General features: G+C 34.3%; 1 protein-coding gene across 1 annotated transcript in view; it reads left to right on the top strand.

Annotated features, from left to right (window-relative positions):
• Nucleotides 1-3,464: 3,464 nt before the first annotated feature.
• LOC106460423 (tRNA selenocysteine 1-associated protein 1-like) overlaps nt 3,465-24,978 on the top strand; it is a 31,058-nt gene continuing 9,544 nt past the window's right edge. The window contains exons 1-5 of the mRNA XM_013920121.2: nt 3,465-3,600; nt 8,242-8,339; nt 13,762-13,861; nt 18,048-18,100; nt 21,123-21,226. Coding sequence (XP_013775575.1) covers nt 3,565-3,600; nt 8,242-8,339; nt 13,762-13,861; nt 18,048-18,100; nt 21,123-21,226 — 391 coding nt within the window. The 5' untranslated portion in view covers nt 3,465-3,564. The remainder of the gene's footprint in view (nt 3,601-8,241; nt 8,340-13,761; nt 13,862-18,047; nt 18,101-21,122; nt 21,227-24,978) is intronic.

Here is a 24,978-nt window from a genome sequence, read left to right as displayed (position 1 = left end):
GAATTCTAATTTACATATTAGTACTTGTTTCTTGACGTTTAAAGTATTTAAGTAAAGTTACTACAGAAGGTTACTGTAACAGAACAGAACAGCAGATAGCCCAACGTGGCTTTACTCTAAAACAAACAAATAAAGCTTAACCAACATCATTTGAATTAGACTACTGAACAATGAATGTTTGACAGTATTTCTCTATTTCCCTCTAACCTCAACATTTTTACCGTTTTCAAAATCACATCTTACTATAATGGACGTAGCGAGTATGTCAGTAACTATATATGTAAACAAAACTACTGCGCCATCTACTGAAAGGTACTACAAACAAAAATCCATAAAAAAAAATTCACACTTTGGGTATTCAAGATTCAGACAATTATAAAAGTAAGTGTGATATGTGTAACAACCATTACTTTATAATATAAAACAATTTTAAATAAAAGTACTCTCCTTACAACAAGTACACGACTTTCACTAGGATTCTGCGTGAGGGTTTGATCATATCTTTATTGATATAATTGTTAAATGTTGTACTTAAAAACCGGAGTTCTTAAAAAACTATTTTTTTTCAAAAACGGTACCACTTTTAATATATAAAAACATTACAGCTTATAACAGTAAAGCTTATGAAAATTTTGAGCTCTGTATATTGAATCATTTTGATGAAATGAATTGCGTATGACTAAAGAGCACAATCCGAATACTTTTCTCGTGCAGTACTTTCCAGAAAAAAATCCTTTTTTTTTTTAGAAAATATTCATTTTTCTAATTTTTTTCCCAATGAGGTATGAATACTACAATTAGTAATTACTATCACAAACAGCCGACCGGAGGGAGGCGTTTCTGCTAGTTTATTTAATTGTCTTTTGTTTATCATTTTGCATCATTTCAACCTGTGGCAAGATATTCTCTCGAAATAATAAAACCCGGAACAGTTTGATATAATTTTCATTCGAGTTAATCTAGCTCTCACACACATAGGTTGGGTACTTTACAATCCATGAGAATAAACTTGGATTAGTTCAATTGAAATCCAACATATCTGGACCGAGGTTCTTAGTTGTATCTTTGAGATAACTCAGAGCAAAAATATTAGAAAATAGATACCAGGTATAGTTATCACATAATTGATAAACAAATTCGAAAGTATTTTAATCATTCCTAGAATTTATACGTATTTGATCTTTTTTTTTGTTGTTTTTTCGCTTAATAGGATTATTACCTATTGAAATTCTTATACATGATCAAGAATCTTTCCACTTCCGCTATAGCGAACTTTCAGTCGTTAAAGAATTCCATGATCTAATGTAAAATGACGAAGACTTAATTTGTTTATTTCAGGATTTGGTCCTTGCTTGAACATATATGTTAAATTACTCTTATTAATAAACACACACATTACAGTTAATTTTGCTTGTGAAGTAATAACTTATGTCGAAAATTCGAGGTTGTGGAACGTATATCACTTTAATTTACGTTTTATATACTGCAGCAACATACCGCTGTGCCATTGTGGGGCTTTCAATATGAAGACTATATTTCTTTAAATTTGTGATAGTCACGAAATCAATCTTTAGTTTAATTCAATGAAATTGTGCTTAAAAACATCGATGGGTGACAGGAATAATGATTATTTAGTAATGTTAATGATGCAACATATTCTATCATTTGCGAATTTTTTGTTTAAAATAATGCCTAGTCCACTCCACATAACGACAAAGAATAAACATTTGCAAAACCCATGTTCACTTGTACTTGTAGGCGTAATTTCATAATTAACTTTTCAACATATACTGATACTAATGTAGGCTTAACTTCAAATACAAAGTTCCAACAGAAAATCGGAGCATGGACTCTGTGTGCCAGTGCCTAACGACGCCTCTGTATGTATGTGAATTAAATTGCCCCTTTCTATATTGAAAGATTCCTTTGAACGAGTAAAACTTACTTCTAAGACTGATCAGCAAATTCCAGATAAGCTTGGCTTGGTCCTTATTAAGAACAAAGCTACATAATAGGATATTTGTGTTTTGCCCACCACGAGTATCGAAACCCGGTTTTTAGTGATATGAGCCTTGAGGCTTACCGCTGAGTACATAAGGACTCTGCGGGTTGTGATAATATGATATAAAAATAATTTTAATTATTTTAAGGTTTCTATTGAGACGATTTAAAATTAATCTGTTTATGAGCAAATAGAAATAAAAAAACTGCTAGACGGTTTGTTTTGTTTGTTTGTTTTTGAATTTCGCGCAAAGCTACACGAGGGCTATCTGCGCAAGCCGTCCCTAATTTAGCAGGAAGACTAGAGGGAAGGCAGTTAGTCATCACCACCCACCGCCAACTCTTGGGCTACTCTTTTACCAACGAATAGTGGGATTGACCGTCATATTATAACGCCCCCACGGCTGAAAAGGGATTCGAACCCGCGACCCTCAGATTGCGAGTCGAGTGCCTTAACCACCTGGCCATGCCGGGCCCTGCTAGATGGTGACCAATAAGATATATATTTCTAAAGTACTCTCAGTGAATCAGTAAAGACTATGATTTAATAAACAATGATTAAACTTAATATCAATTTAGTAAACGACTATATATTGTTGCGTCAGCGAGGTCACGTGACTAATATCACGCCACGTCCTTCTCGAACCTTCGTGAATTATCGGGAGACTACTAGATTGGGGGTAGTCTGGTATATATAAGATGGTCACAACGTGACGGAACAATGAGCAATTGAACTGCAGTCAGACAGTGTGTAGTTGAACTGAGTACTGTTGAAGTCGAGCACGTGAGACGTTTGTTATAGCGCGACTGTTGAAATTAAGTGTATCGCAAAGTTATATTTAGAAAGAATAAACCAGTTTTATTTAAGAAAGGACTTGTGTCGCTAAAGTTTCGTCAGAACGAATTTACGGAAAATTAACTAACGAACGGAGACGCAACAATATATTAAAAGTATCCGTATAAAACACATACATATAATTTTTAATGTGTTATAGAAAACATACTCTTTATATTAATTAATGCACATGACATCATTATTTCTATTCATTTATAGTTAGCCGTGTCCCCAGGTAGGAGAAATTACGGACTTACAATGATAAAATTTCGTGTTCGATTCCTCGTGGTGGACACAGCAAATAGCCCATTGTGGCTTTGCTCTAAAGTACACACACGCACACACATAGTTCGCCGTCGGATTTTGGTGACAAACCAAAAATATATGTACATAAATTTTTCGGCTTTTTTAATCAGGAGAGGACTTATAGGAATAATGTATAATTATTTTTATTTTAACCTATTAATTGTCTTACCAAAATTGTTATATCGTATAGCTAGGTAGTTCTGTATGATCAATTTTCAAAATGTAATTAAAACGTTCAAAAACTTCTGAAATAGTAATAATAATTTTACTTATAGCCTTCAGGCTTTTTCGTAACACATATTCGCTAGATGTCGCTAAATATTCTTTAGTTTGGTTAGAAATATAATGTGCTGATAAATTAAAAGTAGCGTTACCAATTGTTAGTGCTGTTAACAATTATCTAGTTCTATATTCCAATAAAAATGGATATGAAGAGTGGTACAATTTGGATAGGAGATGTAAGTACCCAAAAGTGTTTTTTGTTTGTTACCTGTCTTATTCAAGTTATTCTTATTGTAATTTGTAATCTTCGGTGTTTGTGCAGATTGCGATACATTACATATAATTTGCAAATAGCTGAAATAGGCCTAAGTTAGGTTTACTTGGATATATATATTTGATAATTCTGTAAACAGTCTAAACTTCAGTTTGACCACCTCTTACCTTAAATTTCTCAACAGAAAATAAGTTAAGAGCTCTTAACCTAACCATATAAGATAACTTTTCACTCTGTAAAATCTGACACGACTTGGTAGTGAGGCCGAAACTGCTCGACTCACAATCTGCCAGTTGCAGTATCGACACCCGTCGCTTAACAGGCTCGTCCTTTTAGTCGTGGCAGCGTTACAATGTGACAATCAATCCCACTGTTTGCTGGTAAATAATAATTCAAGAGTTGGTGTTGAGTAGCTACCTTCCCTCTAGCTTATCACTTCAAAACTAGGGCAGTTAGTGCAGATATCCCTCAAGTAACTTTGCAAAGAATTCAGTTAAACAAACAAGCCATCCATAGAGTCATCATAGTACTCTGTAGCTAGAGCCTTAGTAGGAGTAGTATTAAGCTGTGTTTGTAAAATCAGTACCTTTTATTAAAAGTTAGATAAAGGAGGCCAAACTGTACACACTATTCCAGTGAAGCCTAACTACTAATTTAGCAACTTGTGTTGAGGTAATTATCTATTTTGACTTGTAATCAGTATGTCTGTAGATCACCTTAAAATTCTGTTAGCCTTTTACTACCAATAAAGCACTACTTTGATGGCTTAATTGACTTATCCACCATTGTGCCAAGATCCTTTCCGGTCATGCTGTTAAGGGAGTTTCCATAAGTATTAAATGTGTGATCCATATTTTGATAACCAAGATGCACAACTTTACACTTGCTTTTGTATAATTATGAGTAATTTGTCAATTATTTAACTAACCACTTAATCCAAATCATTCTTTAGTGTATAAACATCCTCAATACAGAGAGAAATGCCCAAGAGTTTAATGTCATAGCTAACTTTATTGTACTAATTATGCCAGTGTCTGTGTAATTAATAGAAATATGCAAAAGCTTAAACACTAAAGCCTGAGGCACTCCACAAATAACAAGGTTCAGATTGACTGGAGGCCATTAATAGCAATATTTGTTTTCTGTCATCCAACCAACCTTCAATCCAAATAACTAACTGGTCTGTGATTTCCAGGGTAACTCTTCATCTGTGTTAGTGTTAAATGGTTGCCATTTCTTCATTTACAATTAGTGTCATAAATTGGTGAGTATAAAAGCCTGCTGTTTGATACAGTGATGATGGTAATCTCTAAAACTACACTGAGTTGTTGCTAAGTTTATTTTTCATTCTGTTTATATTTTATTTTAACCCTGCTGATTGTCTTTTAAAATATGTATTTGTACGTTGTTGTACAGAAGTAAACATATTGTATCTCATTGAATTTTTATTTCTATTTGAACTACTGGAAGCACCATTCTGCAGAATATTAAACATTGTAACAATTACTTCTTGACTAGTGTTTGACTTGCATTGTCTTATCACAGAATTGAGCAGCCTTTTGGTACTGCTAGCACTAGTAGCTTATAACATTATTATTATTATTCATGCTTTGAGAATGAACTTGTTTCAATAACTTGTACTCCATCATGCCAAATTAAAACACATTACAAAAATACTTACTCACTTGATCAGCCATAAGCTCTGCAAGTTGGTCAGAGTACAAAAAAAGAAAAGAAAAACATAGCAACAATGTCAACAACTTCAGACCCTAGCATTATACATTTCAGCTACTATCATATACAACTAATAAATGTAGGCAGTGGCTATATTTACACCAGCTGTAATGTAATTTTAGTAGATGTATTTATGCTACTACGTTGATGCACATGCAATAACATATTTTTGGACTATGTTGAATCTTGATTAGAACCATGTACTGCCATAACAGCTATTTTTGCTTAGGTTATGCCATTACTAAATAGCTATTGATGGTTGGATTTTGACATTTTGAACTATAGATTAAACTTGTTGACTTACAGATCCTTAGATAATTGAACAATTTGAAATGTATTTAGAATGTTGTGTTTCAAATATAGCACTGGGTCAATAATGCTATGGTTGTAAAGTATCAAAATTGTCACCATGGTGGATAGTATCCCTCCTATAAAACTTTCAGTATCTTTGTACACATAACCACTGAAATAATTTTACAACTGATGTAAACATAGCTACTGTGATAAATGTGTGTTAATTATTGTGATTAATTGAGTATGTTTATTGCTAATTGAAATTAAAACAAATGTGCTATATGGCTAAGACATTTTTTATCCTAGCACTAACACAAATAGGAGTAACATTAGCAACTCTCCAATTCTCAGGCACCTGCCCACTATCTTACCTGCTACCTAAAATGACTTACCTCTTCTAAAACCCTAAGGAAAACCTCACCTGGTCCTGATGCTTTATTTTTAATCTCTATCTTTCTACTTATTACCAATAGATCAGTATCAACATGATTCAAGTCAGTGTCAGGATTTTCCAAGAATGATTAGGAATGGGGAATATTGCTAATATCTTCTCTTGTAAAAACAGAAGAAGAAGAAAACATTTAAAAGCTCAGCTATTTCAGTCTTCAACAAACTTTTGCCATCAGCAGCCTTTAATTAAGTGCCCAATCCTTATTTTAACATTTTACTTACATTTAACATACATAAAAAAACAACAATTTTTATTTTAGTTTTAACATTACCTTCAATCTGTTTTGAATAAGACTGTTTGGATTTCCTAATTTTTCTTTATAGCCATATCCTTAGATTTCCTTCTAGTTCTGTAAATCTTCCAAACTTAGAGCATTTTCCTTTTTTTGTCTACTTTAATATTGTAGTAAATTAATTATATTTGATAATCCATTTTATACTTTTTCTCTTTTTATAAACATCTTTACTTTCAATTAAAAGCAATTAATTTTTATAAATTTCCCAAATCACTTTTCAACTCATTATCCCAATTTACTAATGATAAATATTTTCTTATCACCTAAAAATATGATTCTAAAAACTAGGAGCTAAAATTTCATTCATTTTTATCTCTGCAAAACATTAAAACAATTATGCAATCATTACTCTTCCTTAAATCTTCCTGAACTTATATCCTCATTATTGATTATCAATAATTCTAGGATGGCTAACCCTCTGGTTGGCTGTATGACCATGTGGTATAGCAAACCATTTTGAATCACTTCATGAAATCTGTATCACTGTTTGACTCTCTACAATCAGAATTCTTATTAATAGTGTTTGAAGTAGAGTGGGATGCCATCCCACGTTTCAGTGGAGTGCCTCAAGGGTCTGTGCTTATCCCCACTTTTTTCATGAAGCACGATAGTGATCCATAACAAGGTTCACCCAGCAATTTTACAAAAATTCTAAGAGACCATACGAGCAAAAGCCATCTGAAAAAGTAGACTTGTTCTTGAAACAACACTCAAGACCCCCCCCCCCCATCTAATTTAGGAAAAACTACTGGGGGGGCTAGATATCCCCTCCCCATTAATTTTCATTTTGATAGAATACTTGAAAACAGTGTCTTTCTTTTCAGTATTGGTACCTTTATGTATTATGTATTATTGCACTTGTAATATTTATTATGTTAAAAAAGAAAAATGGAAGCACAATTTCCTATTCTTTGTTACAAATGAGTTTTATTTCACTCGTCCATCAGTCAGGTACTCCAGTTAGTAACATTATAAAGATGTCTTTTAACAACATAGCAACTAAATACTTATCAGGTACATTTACCACCAAGTCCTTTGGTTGGTTTTCTTATGATTTTTTAAAATCTTGTTTGCTGCGTAAGATTAGTTATTTTTATGCAGTCTAACCAAGAAAACATTAAATATTGTTAGTAGGCTAGGTTCTAATATATGAGGCTTTATATGACTTATCAGTGAACTAAAGTACATTGTAGTGAAAAGAGTTAATGGTCATAGTATAACACAGTGAAGCTTAAGATTATGTTGCACAAGATACATGTTCTATATCATTTAACATGAAGTTTTTAGTTAGACAGAGCTTTAATTTTATCATACTAAATCACCTTCTACAAAGTTAAGACTTGGGTGTAGGGACAAAATGTTGTGATTGTCATTTCCATGAAGAGTTCTAACATTAATTTCATTAAGCAAACAACATCCCATGTACTGTCCTTTGAATCCTCTAGACTTGCATGATGGAGTATGCTTTAACATTTCTGTTTACATGATTACAATGAAAAAATAATTCATCAAAAACAATTGTTCTGTTTATACTGATGATTTAGAAAGACAATTATACTTTTGTGTGATAAAAAAATAATTACTGTTAAATACCTTGTGCAATGAAGTATATTTTAAGTTATATATTATGTTTTCATCAGTTACTAACTTTTATCCCTTGTCCAAACATTCTTTAACATAAAGATTTTTAGACTTCTTGGGCTGCAGTCTGTGATTGAGCTTCAAAGTTTTTTTTAACAGAACCACGATAGTAACTAATTGTATTACAAATTTGATATAGAAAAACCTTTTTACTTAAGTCTTATCTTTGGTTATTTTATGTATTACAGCTGGAGCCATATATGGATGAAAACTTCTTGAAACAGGCATTCATGTTGATGGGTGAAAACCTCCTTCATGCTAAGGTCATAAAAAACAAATTTACTGGGTAAGTTTCCTCACAAGTGAACATGGCAAAGATTTCTACCTACATATAATTGTTTTGGAAATAGAGAGAGTGAACAAGTCAATACATATCACTTGTATCCAATTCCTTATCAATTATTAAATGCCAGAATTAAGGCACATTCTGTTCTTCTGTTTTCTTTGATGCTCCCACCTATCTTCACATGTTTACATTTGGTGTAGCTGTACTGTAGCATGCGTCAACTCTCCACTAATAGGATAGCGACACTCACCCTGATGCAGCTAACTCTCTCTGTACTGTAAAGTACTATCGTATTTGACATTCCACTGTGCAGTCATACTCAATTTTTGTTCTGCATTTCTCATTCTTATCTGCAACTTAGTTAACTTTATTGTATTTTGACAACTTAGTTGTCATTTCATTTCTGCATACTTAGTGTTTTGTGGAAAATTTTCCTTTTAATTTCCACATCATGAATTCTCACTTTAATGTCACTACAACAACTTTAGTAGTGAATCTGGCCACTACTACTTGTGTGTCTTTGAGATTCATACTTTCTGCTGAGGAGGTTTCAGCCATAGTACATTGCAAATTGGAAACTATCATGCGGCCTACTGTGTCTCCAGAAATGCAGCCAGATATACTGTTCGTGGGTGAACCTGGTCAGAATAAAGAAGACTTGGACAGCCTTTTCCCACCTCCTTCATTGCAGTGCAGTTCTGTGCTACCCCTGTGGATTTACCTTATCCTTGGACAGCCTTTTTTTAACATAATTTCTCAGGTATGTTACTTTTTGTCTCTTTCCCCTGTGTCTTATGATTCTTCCCCTCCCCCCTGATATTTGAATCCATGCAGATTGATTATTAGACCAATTTTGTTTGGGTGCCAGCATGCCTCATCTTCTATATTTATCTGACTCCTGTGCTTTGGCTTATCATAGGTTGGATTTTCTGTATTTGGACTCTCAGATCTTGGAGTATTTGACTCAAGTGTGAAGATCCAATCAGGAGAGTACATTGAAATTTTTCCAAGCCCACTACAACACATCTTTGTTTTCACATCTTTGATTTACCCTCACCACTCTCCTCTGCTATCTTTCTTCTATTCATCACTTGTCTGAGGCTATCCTGAGGGGTTTTCTCTTTACCATGTTGGTGAGATATCTTCCTCAGACTTATCCCTTCATACATGGCTCCTTTGTTATTGGGATCTTCTTGGCTTGGCTCCCTATTTGTGCCAGTCTGTATTTGAGAATCCTCTTGATATATTGGAGTCAAGGGTGGAGGCCGCACATCAACATTCCTCCCTTTTCTCCTTGGTTTACCATTTTTCCCAGGCCTCTCCCACTTCAATTTAATGTCTCCCACCCTGCTTCCTCCCCTCTACCAGTGCCTTCTTCCTGGGTTTCAGCAGCGAGCCGCCAAATTGCTCATCCTTGTGTTTTCCAATGCCAGTTGTGTCGGTGTCTAACATGTAGTTTCTGGTATTGTTGTGGCATAGATGGCCAGGTTTGAGCATCTGTGGTATCCAATCACCTTAGATTCCTGGTTTCTTCAAGTTCTATCAGAAGGACTCTCCCTTCATTTTTCTACTTCCCCCCCCCCCTCTTTATCCACACGTACCATTTTCTTCTTTCCTCCTTGAGATCCTATTTCATGCCAGTGTCCCTCTGAAGTGGTTCAAGATCTTTTACACAAGGATGTTATCAAACAAGTACACCACCCTTCTCCAGGGTTCTATTCCCGGCTGTTTCTGGTTCCCAAAAAGACTGGGGATTGACATCCTGTCTTCGATATATCCAACCTTAACTGCTTCTTCAATCTTCCTCGATTCACCATTGAGTCTTTCCACACACTTTGGTGGGCATTCACTCTGGCTCTCTCGATAACAGAGGTTAACTTCTCTGAGGTGTATCTTCATATCCCTATCTCTTCAGCCTCCAGACATTACCTTTGTTTTGTTCACGGAGGACCAGTTTTCCAATTTCTTGCTCTACCTTTTGGTCTGGCATCAGCACCTTATGTCTTCTGTTATGTAGTGTTATGTCATGACCACAGTTTGCAGTTCCACCATTATGTGGAAAACTGGCTCTATTTAGCTCCATCCAACAAGCTCTTTTCACTCGTACACATTTCCTACTACAGGAGGCTGCTTGTGTGGGTTGGCTTGTCATGCTGGAGAAGTCCTATCTCAACCTCAAACAGTTTCTGATCCATTTGGGGGTGTTTTTCAACACCGTCTTCAGCAATGCCCAGCCTTCTCTTTTTTATTTGAGTTCAATGGAACTCTTGGTTTACAAAACCACATCTTCATCTCTCCTAGTGCACAGGGTTCTATCTCTTTTGAGGGCATCCATGGAAACTTATACACTGGGTCGTGCACATATGTGTGGTCTTTAGTGGGTGTTGCATGATCAATGGAATTTTATTTTGGATCCTTTGGATGTTGGATGCCATCCTCCCTCCTTCCCTCCAAGTAGACTTTTTCTGGTGGCTAACCAGTAACAACACCTTGACTGGCATTCCTCTACATCCTCCCTATTACAATTTGCACCTGTTCACAGATGCTTCTCTTACAGGATGGGAAACATGTATGGATTCTCAGGAGATTGAAGGTCATTTGACACTGGTTTGAATTTTCCCTCCACAGCAACCTATTGGAACTTAGTGCAGTTTGTCATGATCCATTCCAATAATTCAAATGTTGGATCTCTTTTTCTGGGCCCAGTCTCAACAAGTCTGCCTTCTTGCTTATTATGTCCTGTGTGCTCTGAATTCTGCAAGAGATTAATTATCTTATATCGACAAGATTTTAACTACGGAGTGGTCTCTTGCACCCCAAGTGTTTTGGTGGTTATGCTCCCATTCAAGATGACTGAGCCTTTATATGGAGAGTTAAACCAAGTTAATCAATATTGTTCTTTGCATTCATCAGAAGTTTAAAATAACTACACTGCATGTGCCACATCATCCTTCAAATCATTCTACAAGTTTATGACTAACTAAACAATTTTGTCAAAGAACAGGTCTGCATATAGACTCCAACATGCAAATCTTTTATACAAAGTAATTGTTCTTATTACTATCCTTTTAATTCCAACACTGAAAGAAAGTACTCAGGTATTTTCTAAATCCTTTAAAATTGCCAATGCCCAATTCAAATCACCTGATTCTTCTATACTGCAGTAAAAACTGAATAAATTCAAGACGTTAACACTTTCTTTGTGTCTTAAATTTTTGAAATTGGAAGTACCTATTTAGTAACCTTCTTCTGTACAGTTTTCAAAATATCAATATCCTCCCTTTAGTAAGGGGGCCAAAGCAGTGCACATTACTCCAAAAGAGATCTAACCAGTTTTATATAGATTAAAATAACATTTTCACTTCAACATTAAAAATTCCTATAAATAAGACCAAGAAATCTTTGCCATTTTCCCATTACCTAAATATTGCACTAATGTTACTGTTACTTATTTTTAAATTTCCTTCTTAATTGTATAGATGCGTGTAGCTTTGCACTTGTCAGTATTGATAGTTATTTTTCATATGTAACTCAATTATAAAGAGTGTCAAAGTGATTTTTTTTAAAGTGGAATATTCTCCATGAAATTAGCATTTCACCTTTCCACCATACTTTAAGGATTCAATGTTTTATCAATAACCACATGAACATTCATTTTTTTCATTATATCAGTGCTGTAACTAATATAAGTCTTTCCTACATTTTATTAACGTCAGGAAATAAAATTATTCATCAAGATCTTCTCCAAGATAAATAAGTAAACACATTTTACAAACAAGCATCTGAAAGATCCCTCTTCATAATTCACCCAGTCAAAATAAAGGTCATTTGCTTGTTGCCACTGTGCAAGCTAAGTTTGTATCAGTAACTTAACAAAATAATAGTTTGTTCACTTATCTTCAGTTTATTGAAACGTATCTAGTTTTGGGGTAGTTCAGAAATACTGAAATGTTGATTAGTTTGGCTACTAAGTCAGAAAATTTGCTTAACAATTTTTACACAAGATTGGCAAAAGGATGTATGCCAATAATGGCCTAAAGAGGCCCATATAAGATTCGGATGATAATTTTGACAACTGTAGTGATAGATATTATAGCTTCCTTATGACCTCTTACATACTTATCACATCATAATTCTATGTACAATAGCTATAAGGTGTATACATTTATAAGTTAATCAGAATGTTTACAAGAAATGCAATATTTTTATATGTCTTGTGCAATATCTCATATGCTTGTCAATGTGTAGGCAAAAAAAATATGTATGTGCTGCCTTTGCAATACACAATATTTTTTTTTAAAGGAATCGTTTACAATAGATAGCATGTTTCAAATCTTGTATAGTTATTGAAACTGCATTTCTCTTCAATTTTGTATATTTGTTTGTGATAAAGGGAACCATTATGGGTCCATAAAATACCCATCCTTTTAAAAAAAATTTAGTTCAGCTTAAACACATTTATGTATAAATATGAAACTGTTTCATAGTTTCTTTGGGGTCTTTAACTTGTTTTATTTCTTTGTATTGAAAACTAAATCTAGCCATTAAGATTTTGAAAAGTAATATAAACCGCAAGTAGCACATGAATATAATGTAACATAGTATACAGAATAAAACTGGTAATGTTATGAAAATGATTTATATATATATTAGAACCACTAATGTTAGTTTTCTAAATGCAAACTTTTCCATTTAATGAGATAAGAAATCATTACTTTGAAGCATTATTCAAAAATAAAGTTTACAGACAACAGGAACCAAGGATCTAACAAGACCTTACCTAAGTAAGCTTGTTATTAAAATATACAATCTACAAATAATAATAGTTATGTCATTATTCAGTGCCATCAAGCTCTCCTTTCTGCTTATCTAAGAATCAAAAAAGTCCGTATTTACACAATTGTAGATTAGGTGAAGACCTTTGTAAATTTGGAAGTTAATAAAAATAATTAGGGACGAAATAAATGTTACATTTCAACACAGTGTTATAGTAGATGCTTCCATTTGACATCAGAACCATTTCAAGAATAAAAGTAGGAGCAGTGGTGCAAGATAGAGGAGTAATATTACAAGAAGTATATCTGGTCATTTTATCTTTAACAACTTAACATTTGAGGATCATTCTATTGCAAAGGTTAGTATTTTTGTTGAATTTAGTTTTTTAAAAGTTTTTTTAATGAGTAATCAAAATTAATGTCTGAAGCTAACTTTATTTTTTATTTTATTGATGCATATTTTTACCTTATAAGTTAAGCTTGTGTTTTATGGTTTACTTAATCCTAACAAATTATAGCTTTAAATATTTTACTAATTTGCAAAATGTTATTAATAAATGTGATGAAACATAGATATACATGTTTTATGAGAAGTAGCATCATTATTTTGCTTAAATAAATAATACTTTTTCTTTTTACTTTTGAAGTTTACTTACAGGATACGGGTTTCTAGAGTTTGGTGATGAAGCAGTAGCTCAACGTGTTTTGCATCGATGCAATGGCAAAATAGTTCCAAATACATCGCCTGTACGTACCTTACAGTTCATACGATAATAGTTGTAGGATATATACAACTCTTTAGTTATTTTTTGTATATTATTTAAGTTTTTTTAATGTTGAATAATTTAATATTTTTTAATATTAATGTTTTATATTCAGTTTTTCTGTTGGTGTAAAATACTTTTTAATTTTATCACATTTGAAGCAACATATTACAGTGGTTGAGGAATTTTTCAAGTAAGGTTGAACAGCCAATCATTTTTGGACTGTTTGTGAAATGTATATTGCAGCTTGCACAGCACTAGCACCATGAATTTGTGTTTTTTTAAAAGTATTCCCTTAGGGAATCAACGTTACCAATTTTTTATGAATGCAAGCAACATAGTCTAGCAGTACCTTACAGATTAAAGTTAAAGAATACTTTTCCTGTTGATCATTGAGGTGTGAAAAGTCAGAACTACTTAGAAGAGGTACATAATACAGACTTTTATAAGATCAATGAAATATGTTAAATGTTTTGGTCAAAAACTAGTGATGTTATGATCACCTGACCAACATTTTGATCAAATATATATTTTCTTTTTCACAGAATTTTGAATAAATTTGATAGTTCATACTATTAGCTTTAATTAATAGTCTTAATAATTTACTTTTATAAGGAAAAAAATGAAAGGTTTTTGAGTGAGTTTTTTTTACATGTACGTGTTGTTCTCTGTTGCTATATCATTGGTTTTTAAAAACCTTCATTTGTTGAAATTAATGACTGATTGTGTGAAACAATGTAAAATAAAATAGATTTAAAGTTGAAAAATAAGGAGTCAGGTTATCTCAAATCTTTTATTTATAAATGTGAAACTTGTATGCTGGATGATTTAATTTTACTATTAGAATGATTATAAATTCTATTAAGTTTATGTTTATAACCTATCAGATATAAAAAAACACCATGTGAAATGGGCTATTTGAATTTTGTGTGTAACACAATTTAATTAAATTATCTAATAAACAAGCCACTGTTACATAGAAGTTATGTATTTCTCACTTCCATGCCTGCCATTGAGATTTTTCACATGCTACTAGCCTTGAACTATCTCCTTCCTAAATGACATGTTTTGATGGGAATTGTGCTAGTACATGATGCAATTATCATACTACAATAGCCCTCTACTAATAGGAGGACAACACATCATCTAGGTGCAATATATTCCCCATTAACTTTATTCTTAAACTCTGATGCATCAAATTTTTCTGTTCAATTTTCAAAGATTTTGTGGACCTTTGTGATTGATTTGATTTATTATTGTAATTACTGTCTTTCTTACTATTTCTTCTTTCAGTGCATGCCTATTTTCATTTTTGACTTTTGTGAGATTTTGATTCAGTTTCTCACTTTATTTCATTTCTAAACAGTGGTATGCTACAAGCTGCGTTAAGGTTACCTTTCACATTGTTTTTAATCCTTCCAAATGATATTCTTGTGACTTCATTCTCCAGTGCTTCTAGCTCTGTTCACAAAGCCAAATCTGGAATGAGTCTAGTTAATATCCTCTACTAGGGTTTGCAGAACTCGAGACACCATGCAATGTTTTGTCTTGACATTCCTCTCAGCTTCTAACTTGTCTGTGGCTGCTAGAGGTTCTTTGCTTGTGGAGGATGTTGCCACCAATTTTCATTGTTAATGGATTTTGCCTTTTTTTCACAGTTTCTCTATCTCTTGTTTGTTTCCCATTCCTGAGGTTGATGTTTTTGACCAGCTCTTTCTACTGCCTAGTTTTGCTCTGGCCTCATTGTTCCCTGTTGAACTAGTCAGTCTCTTTTCTGATTGTGTTGGATTTGTACTATGCTTTACCTTTCTCCTATGTCCTATGTTTTTTCAAGTTTTCATACTGTAGTTTATCTTTTCCATTTCACCTGACTTTAGTATCTCTGCTGAGATCTTCTCATCTCAGCATCATTCCCACTCTTTCCTGCCTTGTCCTCCTTTCATCTGTGATTCCTTTAATGTGGCTTGTGATTGCTCCCCTCCCACCTTCTTGGATCCTCAGTCCCTGGAGCCTCTTCTGCCTTCTTGGGGGTTGACCCTCTTGTCTTTAGTATCCCTTACTAGGGCTGACTTCTCATCTTTGCATTCTCCTTGCCTTATCTCTTCATTATCTGTTTTCTTATATCCAGGATCCAGGTAGCTTTTCTGTGGTATCTTCAGTCAGTCCTTTTCCTTGCTTAAGCCAGGGTCTTATCATTGGCTCTCTCTCTCCTCACATGGTTTCTATATAGTTGAGACCTCTTCAGATGTAACATCATTATCTCTGTCTTTCACCTTCCTCAATCCTCTCTTCGTGGCTTGCATCTCACTCTACTCATTTGCTATGAGGTCTTTGGGATGTTCCCTCTCACGTTGGAGCCTCAAGCAGAAACTACTTGCTATCCATTTTCTCTCATTTCTTTACTCTTCCATCTTTCCTGTTCTCATTCATCCTCTCCTATTCTTTGGTCAATGTACCCTCATCCTCTCACATTTACTCTTCCTAACCCTCTACCTCCATTGGTGACAACCTCTCTTTGTCCCCAGTCAGCTCCGGTCCTTGGGGGCACTTCTTTCTCCTTTGTTAACCTGTGAACTTGCTTCATGGCTGACCATTGGGTCACTCAGGTTCTTACTCACTGTCTCTTTCTTAACTTCTCTTTCTCCATTGTTGGAGGTATTAGTTTTGAATGACATAGAGAGTCACTTGCTTCTCTCCAGGTTGCTATTTCCATCTCTTCATTGTCCACACAAATACTGGAGACTGATATGCCCTCATCATACTTCTCTGAACAACTTCTGATGATTTTTTTCAGTGGCAGGTGTTTTTCCCAAGCTTTGGATAGAGATGGCCCATGTCTCAATTGCCTTTCTTCACATTTCATTGGAGAGTTTTTCCCCATCAAGAGTCCGAGTGGACAGCACAGTGCAGTTGGAATTAGTGCAGGGTTGTCCATGTCAGTGTAATGCAGGTCTCCCCCTATTCTATTGTATGCCAATTTCCCTGTGGTTTTGACCAATCAGATGGGGCAAAGTGTTCACCTCTGGAGGCAGGGGAAGGGATCTTAGTCCTTGTTCCTGTACGTATATTGAGCAAATTGTACAACAGAACACCTACCAATCCATATGGTCTGATTATTGCCCTAGCCTCATTATACCATATATCCATTCAATCTGTGCAAAAGTTCAGTTGTCATGTCTTTTTTCCTCCCATTCCTGCAACACATTGGCTCATTTTTGCTTTACTCTTTTCATACTTCCATCTGGGTGAAGAGTATACACTGCCTGAGAAGCATGCAGTCTCCCACAGGTATTGCCACTCTATTGAACCCCACTACTGGGTCATGCTCCATGAGCTTTCCCATTCTGATGCCTTTTCTGAAGGGAGATCATCTAGAGTTTTTTTTTTTGCACTGGCCCCTACCCCTCATTAATTATGGGGTTCTAGCTATTGTATGCAGAGGGGTAAGTGAATAGTTTCAAAAGTGAACATTTTTCTTTCCAATAAAATAGTTACATCTCTACACACCCTCCCACCTTTCCTCCCCACTACTGGTGCACATTATTCTTAGCTCATCTAAGAATGAAGTTAATTTCAAGTGCAAGTACTTATAGGGCTCTACTGTGCATGGAGAATGTGTTGCCCTGTTATTGGTGGAGGGTTATTGCCCCATGATGATTACATCATGTACTAAAGCAGTTCATATCAAAACATGATTTAGGTAGGAGATAGTTCAAGCACAAAATCTCACATGCAGGCACATGAAAAATAGTTGCTGCGTCCAGAGAGGTAAATATCTATCACGAATACATTTTCAGGTACAGGAAAATGTTAACTTTTTGTGCAGTAATAATGTACAACATATATTTTCTTGTGAGAGGTTAGGTCAAGTTTGGAAGAACTATATAAAATCACTAATACAGAGTTTATCATCTATCTATACATAAGCCTCTAACGGTTTACGTCTCACAACTAAGATTTTTTTAGTTTTTATAAAGATAAGTAAATGTCTATTGTCCTAAGATGCTAGTTTTTTTCAAGTTAGATTCTTTCTTACCATTAGCAAACTGCGTGGTTTTGCCTGTATTAAGTAAAAGCTTAGAAAGTATTAAGCTTAATTTGGCATAAAATAATTCTCATATTTAATTTTTTCCTTTGATACTGAGAAAAATAGTTTTGCCTTTTTTCAGCCAAAAAGGTTCAAGCTGAACCATGCCAGTTATGGTAAAGAACATCTACAGCAGTGAGTATTTTTAAAGTTGATTAAGTAGTCTGATTTTACTTTATATGATAGTAATGAGTGGAAATAAAACTAACAAAATGAAAACTAATAATTTCCATTTTTTTTTATCAAAATAAACAACAAACATGTATCAAAACAATAAGATTTCTTATTACGTTTTGACAAAATAAAAACTATTACTAAGTTTATGTCAATTCTATCATCTATCTACCATAGTTACCAAGTTTATGCTTAAATTATTTTTATGATGTACGCATTCCTGAATGACAGTGTTGTTACATTTGTGTTAAAATTACATACAATATCACTGTGTACATTTTGTAATGATAAACATATTTACCAGGTATTTACCAATATTACATAATTTCATCTTATATTGATACGTGTATGAAGCGAAAACATCTTCATTATGTGTGTACCAAGCTAATATACAATTTGTGTGTAATATTTGTATCAAAACCAGTCTAAAAGTTTCATCACGATTGTACTAAAATGATAAATAATTTCACCATGTTTGTATCAGAAAGACAAAACATTTCATTGTGTACATAATAAGGGTTAATCACTCTTTATTTGAAAAATGTGTATGCTAATTCAGTGGTCCTTCACCAGAAATGCAAACCATGATGCCATAGGTGACATGTTTGGTTTGTAGTGAATACAAAAATATTTAATGTTCCTAGTGTAGAATTATAGTTGAAGGTTTATGAAAATCTTTTTCAAAGAGAAGTATTCATACAACAAGACAGTTGAATAATGTGTAGCTAATAAACAGTAATGTTCCCATTTGTGAACTGGAGTCTGTGGCTACAAAAGAGAACCCTCTAATCCAAAAAGGACATTGTAATGAAGCTAGAAATATCTTTTACAACCCTTAACAAGGTAATAAATAAGGATTTTAAGTTGACATAGTCTTGTGAACTAAATATTTACAAGCATCCAGCCATGCTTTGCAATCAACACTTGTTTTCTTGAGATGGTTGAAGAAACTGAAAACACATCACTCCCATTTGACACATACCTGTCAAGACCTCTGACACTGCTCTAATGGTCTTTTGTACCTTTTATTTGCATAGAAATTGGCTTGGGAGAAGATCTCTGATCTGTTGAATGTTTTTCAAGATGTCTGATCTATGGTTGGCTTTGCTATCCTTTTCAGAAGCTTTTACAGTGGAAATTATGGTGTCAGCAATAATATGTAATGATGACCATTACATTAAGGATGGTTTATGGAGGAATTAGTTATAAAGTGTGATTAACACTGATAGAAAGTCAAACAATTTCATCACATATTTAGCCCAATGACATACACATCACATACATACTAATAACTCAAACAGTTCATCAAAACTATGGTAGAAAAAAATTGTCACCAGAAATGATGACAGCTTTATCAAGAATATGCCATAATCACAAGAGTTTCCCTGAAGTTGATTTTAGAAATAACCATTTTTCCTCTTACTTGCATTTAAGATGATTTTGTTATTCACACTATTGTAAGCATCGTCCCATAACAATAACAGAGATTAAAGCAGTCATAAATTCTTTCCACCTGTAATGAAGTTATGTCACATACTGTGTGAGGTACATTATTATTATAGAACTTTGTACATTATTATTTCTAAGTTTTTCAACTATGCTTAAAGAATAAAAAGATAAAATATCAAAATACAACTTTTTAAACAAAATATAGCAAATCTAATAAAATATGAAAGCAACGATTTACATTTAATTATTTTTATTTTCATTAATATTTATTAAATTATTTATTTTAATATAACATACAAAGAATCTGTTTCAGTTTGAATTAATTTAATGTATGATCTTACATCTCAAGCTCTATCTAAACAACATTTCAGTTAGATATAGCAAATGGCATTGCCATGATATAACAATACACTGGTGATGTTTTTGTTAATTCGGTTGATATACTTTTAATGAAATTGCTTTATTCTATTAGAATATTATTTTTATTAAGTTGTATACCCAGAGTATTTATAATACTGAAAGGTTTTTAATGTAACTGAAAAATATCCAAGCTGTAGAAAGTTGAAGCACATTCAGCATATTAAGACAGTGCAGCACAATGGTCAAAGGTGTTATTATAGCAAGAACTGTTGAACCAATCAATAATAAACTTTACCAAAACAAAAATTTTACAATTATCAAAAGAAAGTTGTTTTTTTTAAATTGATAAATCCTTAAAAGTAAGTGTTGACAATCTGCTGAGTAGATCAATAAGTATTGAGTCTGATACCTGTAATTATATTCCTTTATCTAATATAAGTAATAAATTACTTATCGTTAAGACATAACTAGAGAAAATAAGTGTCCAATGTATGTCAGAGAAGGTATTCAAGTATTTTTACACAACTAGGTTTGTGTAACTGAGACATAGATTTTACTAATGACAGCATTAAATATTCAGCTGTTGGAAAGTTTGCACTTGAAATTCTGAATAATGAAGATTATTGATGGAGTATAATTTTTCTTTGGCTAATAAGATCGTCCCCCCAGTGGCACAGTGGTATGTCTGCAGACTTACAATGCTAGAAACCTGGTTTCGATACCCATGGTGTAGCTTTGTACTTAGCTTCAAACAAACTTAGCTTATAATATCATGCTCTCTCTAATAATCATTATATTTGTATTATTAAAAACTTTGTAAGTGCCAGTATATAAAACCTTCCCATTGCTACACCTTTGTGAATGCTAGTTTTCCAAGTTAAGGCTCATTGAATTCATACCACAACTACTGGATGAAACAAGGCATAATGAAAGAGGTTTTGGTCCTTATTATTTTTTGAATATTCTCCAGAACCTTAACTTCTAAAGCACTTGTATGCACATGTAGTATCCAGATGATATCTTTAGATTGAACATAAAGGTTTCCAGTATTTCAGGAAATCTTGTTAAATGTTGTGCTTGTAACAAGCATAAAAGTTAAGAATTAAAATTGTTTTGAACCTGAAAATAGTTGAGAATTAGAAGGAATTTTATTTTTTATTGTGTGTTTCTACAGGAAAGAACATTCCTTGTTTGTAGGAGACCTTAGTCCTGAAGTAGATGACCTAGCACTCTATAATGCTTTCTCTTCCAAATATCCATCTGTCAAGGCAGCCAAAGGTATTGGACACCACTCTTTGTTTCAGACTTGGTTAAAATGCCCAAAGATTTCTTAGATTCAAAGAAATGTTTTCAGACCTTCATTATCACATTTGGTTGAATAATTCTGTATATTTCTTATTTAGAAATTATAAGGAAGTGACAAAAAGCATAAAAATCTTATTAAATTAAACTTAAGCACAAACAGTCATTGAACATTTTTAATACATACGTATGATTATAATATAATTAAAACAGTGATTTTACATATTAACATAGTGTGTTTGATTATTTCTGTAGCCAAATTAATTAATATTACAATCTATTTGTGCCTCATACTTCATCATTTTCACAGTTATTAACAACTTGCATAATTTTTGGACAAGATAAAACACAGACCTAGTTAGGTTATCTTTTAATTTAGATCAACAATGTTAAAAATATTAGTTCATTATGACAAGCTCTTCAGTTGTCTGTGTTAATCCTATCCATTTTATTGCCACTTAGTTTTCCAACTTGGTCTTTCCCTATCGACTCTACTACAGGAAATGTCTACCTCGTACCTCCTTTCTTAGATGTTCCACCTATATCTACAGGATTTTAGTGGGATACCTCTTACTCCTTCCCTCCATGTTAGGGTATTTGCCATCTTCAGTTTTTTCCCTCCACATGTGACTTTTTTGCTTTTGGAATCTCCTGGGGTGGGACACTGTTTTATACTGTATGTTTACCATCCATTTCTGATAGGGACATACAGTCGGGTTTTTTCATCCACCAGTCCGTTTTTTTTTGGTGGGGCTACTCCTGTACATATAGCCTCATGCGAGGTATCTTCAATGCTATATTATAATTTTTTGGTTGCTCTTTTGTTGCATTCTGAGTCATTGCCATCTTTATTCACCTTCTTGTCTTTTACCTGTCCTACCTACAGGTTTCTCCATTCATTCTGTATGCTTGATGTTGATTAAAGTCCTGGATCGATCTGTCCCATCTCAATCACTTTATAGTTCTCCCCTGTTTTAATATGTAGTCTTTGATCACAATCAGGTGGGCAATTTCTACAGGACTAAGAATGCCCACAATACACATTCTTATTTTTTATTTCTCGGTATGCTGTCTTAGGTTTTTTCACCACGTGATTCAGTACCAGTTTCGTGCCTTGCCTTTCAGACTTGTTTTGGTTTCATATGTCTTTTGTCAAGTGGTCTGCATTTTTCTTGACTTTCACATTTTCGGGGGATTTTATTAACATCACTACTTGGGTGCCTAACTTCAGATAGCTCCTTCCAAACTGGAATGGTTATAACTTACTCATCAACTTCTTACACAAGCAGCTCGGTTGGTTGGATTTTCCAGTTGTATAAGTTTTTCCTGTTACCTACCTAACAATCCTGGCTATTTGGGGAGTGTCTTATGAAACACTCACCTCTGTTGGAACCATCCATTCTCCTCTTCAAGTGCATTCAATGTAGCTTTCTGTTATCCATGCCATCACAGTTCACTATCTTACAGCTAGTGAGGTTCTAACACACTGGGGAATGTGGCTTATATAGTAGCACTTCTCCCTTTCAGTCTAGCACATTTGTGATCTTTTCAGGAAATGTTGTATGACCCATGGTATAATACTAGGGTTCCTTTGGATTCTCCTCTTAACTTTCCTCCTTCCCTTTTTGACTGTATGTATTGGTGGTTGAACATATCCTCCATATCATTGAGTTTACTGATTTCTTCTCCTCGTCCAGATTTGTTTCTCTTCCCCGAGGCTCATCTCCAAAATTGTGGGGCATGGGTCAATTATCAGGAGGTTTCAGGGCAATGGTCTACAGACAAAAGATCTTACCATGTTAACGCCCTTGCACTTCTGGCAGTTCATTTTCTTCCTCTTGTTTCGATTTGACTAATGTTTCATTCTAACTATTCGACGGTGGTGACTTATATCACTCACCAATGCAGCACTTGTTCTTGTTCCTTTTGTGGTAGACAGTGGATTTCCTTTTCTGAACCCACATACTTGACATATGTCTCCTGGCATGTCATGTTCCAGGTGTTTTCATCCCAGTTGCAGATCATCCTTCCAGTCCCGACACACTTTCTCCCAAGGAGTGGCCTCTTGATCCTCCTATTTTCGTTAGCTCTGCCTCCTGTGTGGTACTCTTCCATGAGAAGTGTTTGACTCCTTTTCTCAATTCAAAGTTAACTCGTTTGTTTTTTGTCTCCTGTTCATCATCCACATACTCTGGCTGTCGATACGTTCAGACAGGATTAGATCCAGTTTATAACTTTCTCATTCCGTCATTCTTCTTTCTAAGGTAATTTTGATCATCCATGTCACTCTTATCTTTCCTGGCTAGCACAGATTTGGTTTTCTTGGCTGTTTCGGCTTGATAAGTTTTTTTTGTTCAGGGTCAGTTTTACTTACCTACACTTTGGAGGCATGTGTGGAATATTCTTTGTCATTTTTGTTTATTGCCATCTTCCACCCGTATTCTTAATCAGATCCAGATAACCATCTCTGTCCCGTACATGCTCTGGGTTGCTTCATTGCTTTCAAGGCTTCTTTCCATTGACACCATTTCCTGCAGTTTCATTCCCTTTCACCACTCCTCTGTTCCTGATTATTTTTTTCCCTTCCTCTCTTACCCATTGAATTTGGCTTGTGATTCTGTTGGCCTTTTATTCCTTGTCTCCTTCTTCCCGTAATCAATTCCTGTTGTCTTCACTTTGTTCAGGCACCTTACCATTTACCTGCATCTCAACCCCATGGTCTGTTGGAGGTACTTCATCTGTCAAGCACTGGGATTACACCTCGTACGTTCGTATCCCATTATCTGCTTTGGGTAGTTGTTTCTTCTGCATCGGGGTACAGCCTTCCACCTGTTGCCATCCTTCACTCCTCAACGAGATTGTAACTGGGTAAATTTTCTTTCTTTTGTTATATGTATTATTTTTCAGTGGGCTGTCCCATGTTTTGACCAGGATCCTGCTCTGTGGTGAGTGGTGCCTGTCCAGGTATACTTCAATCACTTCGAATTGTACTAAAACCCATACTCTTAGGCCATGTTGATTTCACTTTCATAATTTCCTTGGCCACAAAACATACAATGTTCTTTATAATCACATAAACTAGAGGTGGGGTGTTCCACAAGATTACTTGTAAGTCATTCCTGATTCTACAAAACCATGCACTTCATGGGTAGAGCAGAAAGATATTGCTACCTATCCCTGCTATTCCTTAGATTGAATAAATCAGGTTTAGTCTGCTTTTCAAAACAGGGTTTCATGGTCACCCGTTGCACTGTCTCCAGTGTGAATGTTCATCTGTACTCTTCACTGCATTCTCCCCTCATTGCTTCCAGTGGAGTGAGAGAGTCCTTACCATTTTCCAGTTCTAAGCCACTGGGGTGGTGGACCATGGAGGTATCCTCCTGAATGATATATATATATATATATACTACTAAAACTCTTAGATTGTTTGTGCATGTGCTTGTCTGTAATTAAATACAGCAAAAACGGTGCACAATAGTGCCATATTTGTAATGAAATGAGAATAGAAACAGAATAAAACAAGTTTCGATAAAATTGGGCCACAGGTTACCGAGTTAGCTTCATTTTTCGGGGTCACTTTTCATACATTTCATTATTATAAAACTTTGTTTTCCACCTGATGAATCACTTTAAAATATCTTCTATACAACAATATATGTACAACAGAAATTAAATGATGAGATGAAAATGTGTTATAATGGCACGTAGAAAGAACAATAAAATGGACC

The sequence above is a fragment of the Limulus polyphemus genome, unplaced genomic scaffold (assembly GCF_000517525.1).
Source record: "Limulus polyphemus unplaced genomic scaffold, Limulus_polyphemus-2.1.2 Scaffold33, whole genome shotgun sequence".
Classification (NCBI taxonomy): Eukaryota; Metazoa; Arthropoda; class Merostomata; order Xiphosura; family Limulidae; genus Limulus; species Limulus polyphemus.
Note: the sequence above shows the minus strand (reverse complement) of the source record. Positions and strands in the feature narration are given on the sequence as shown.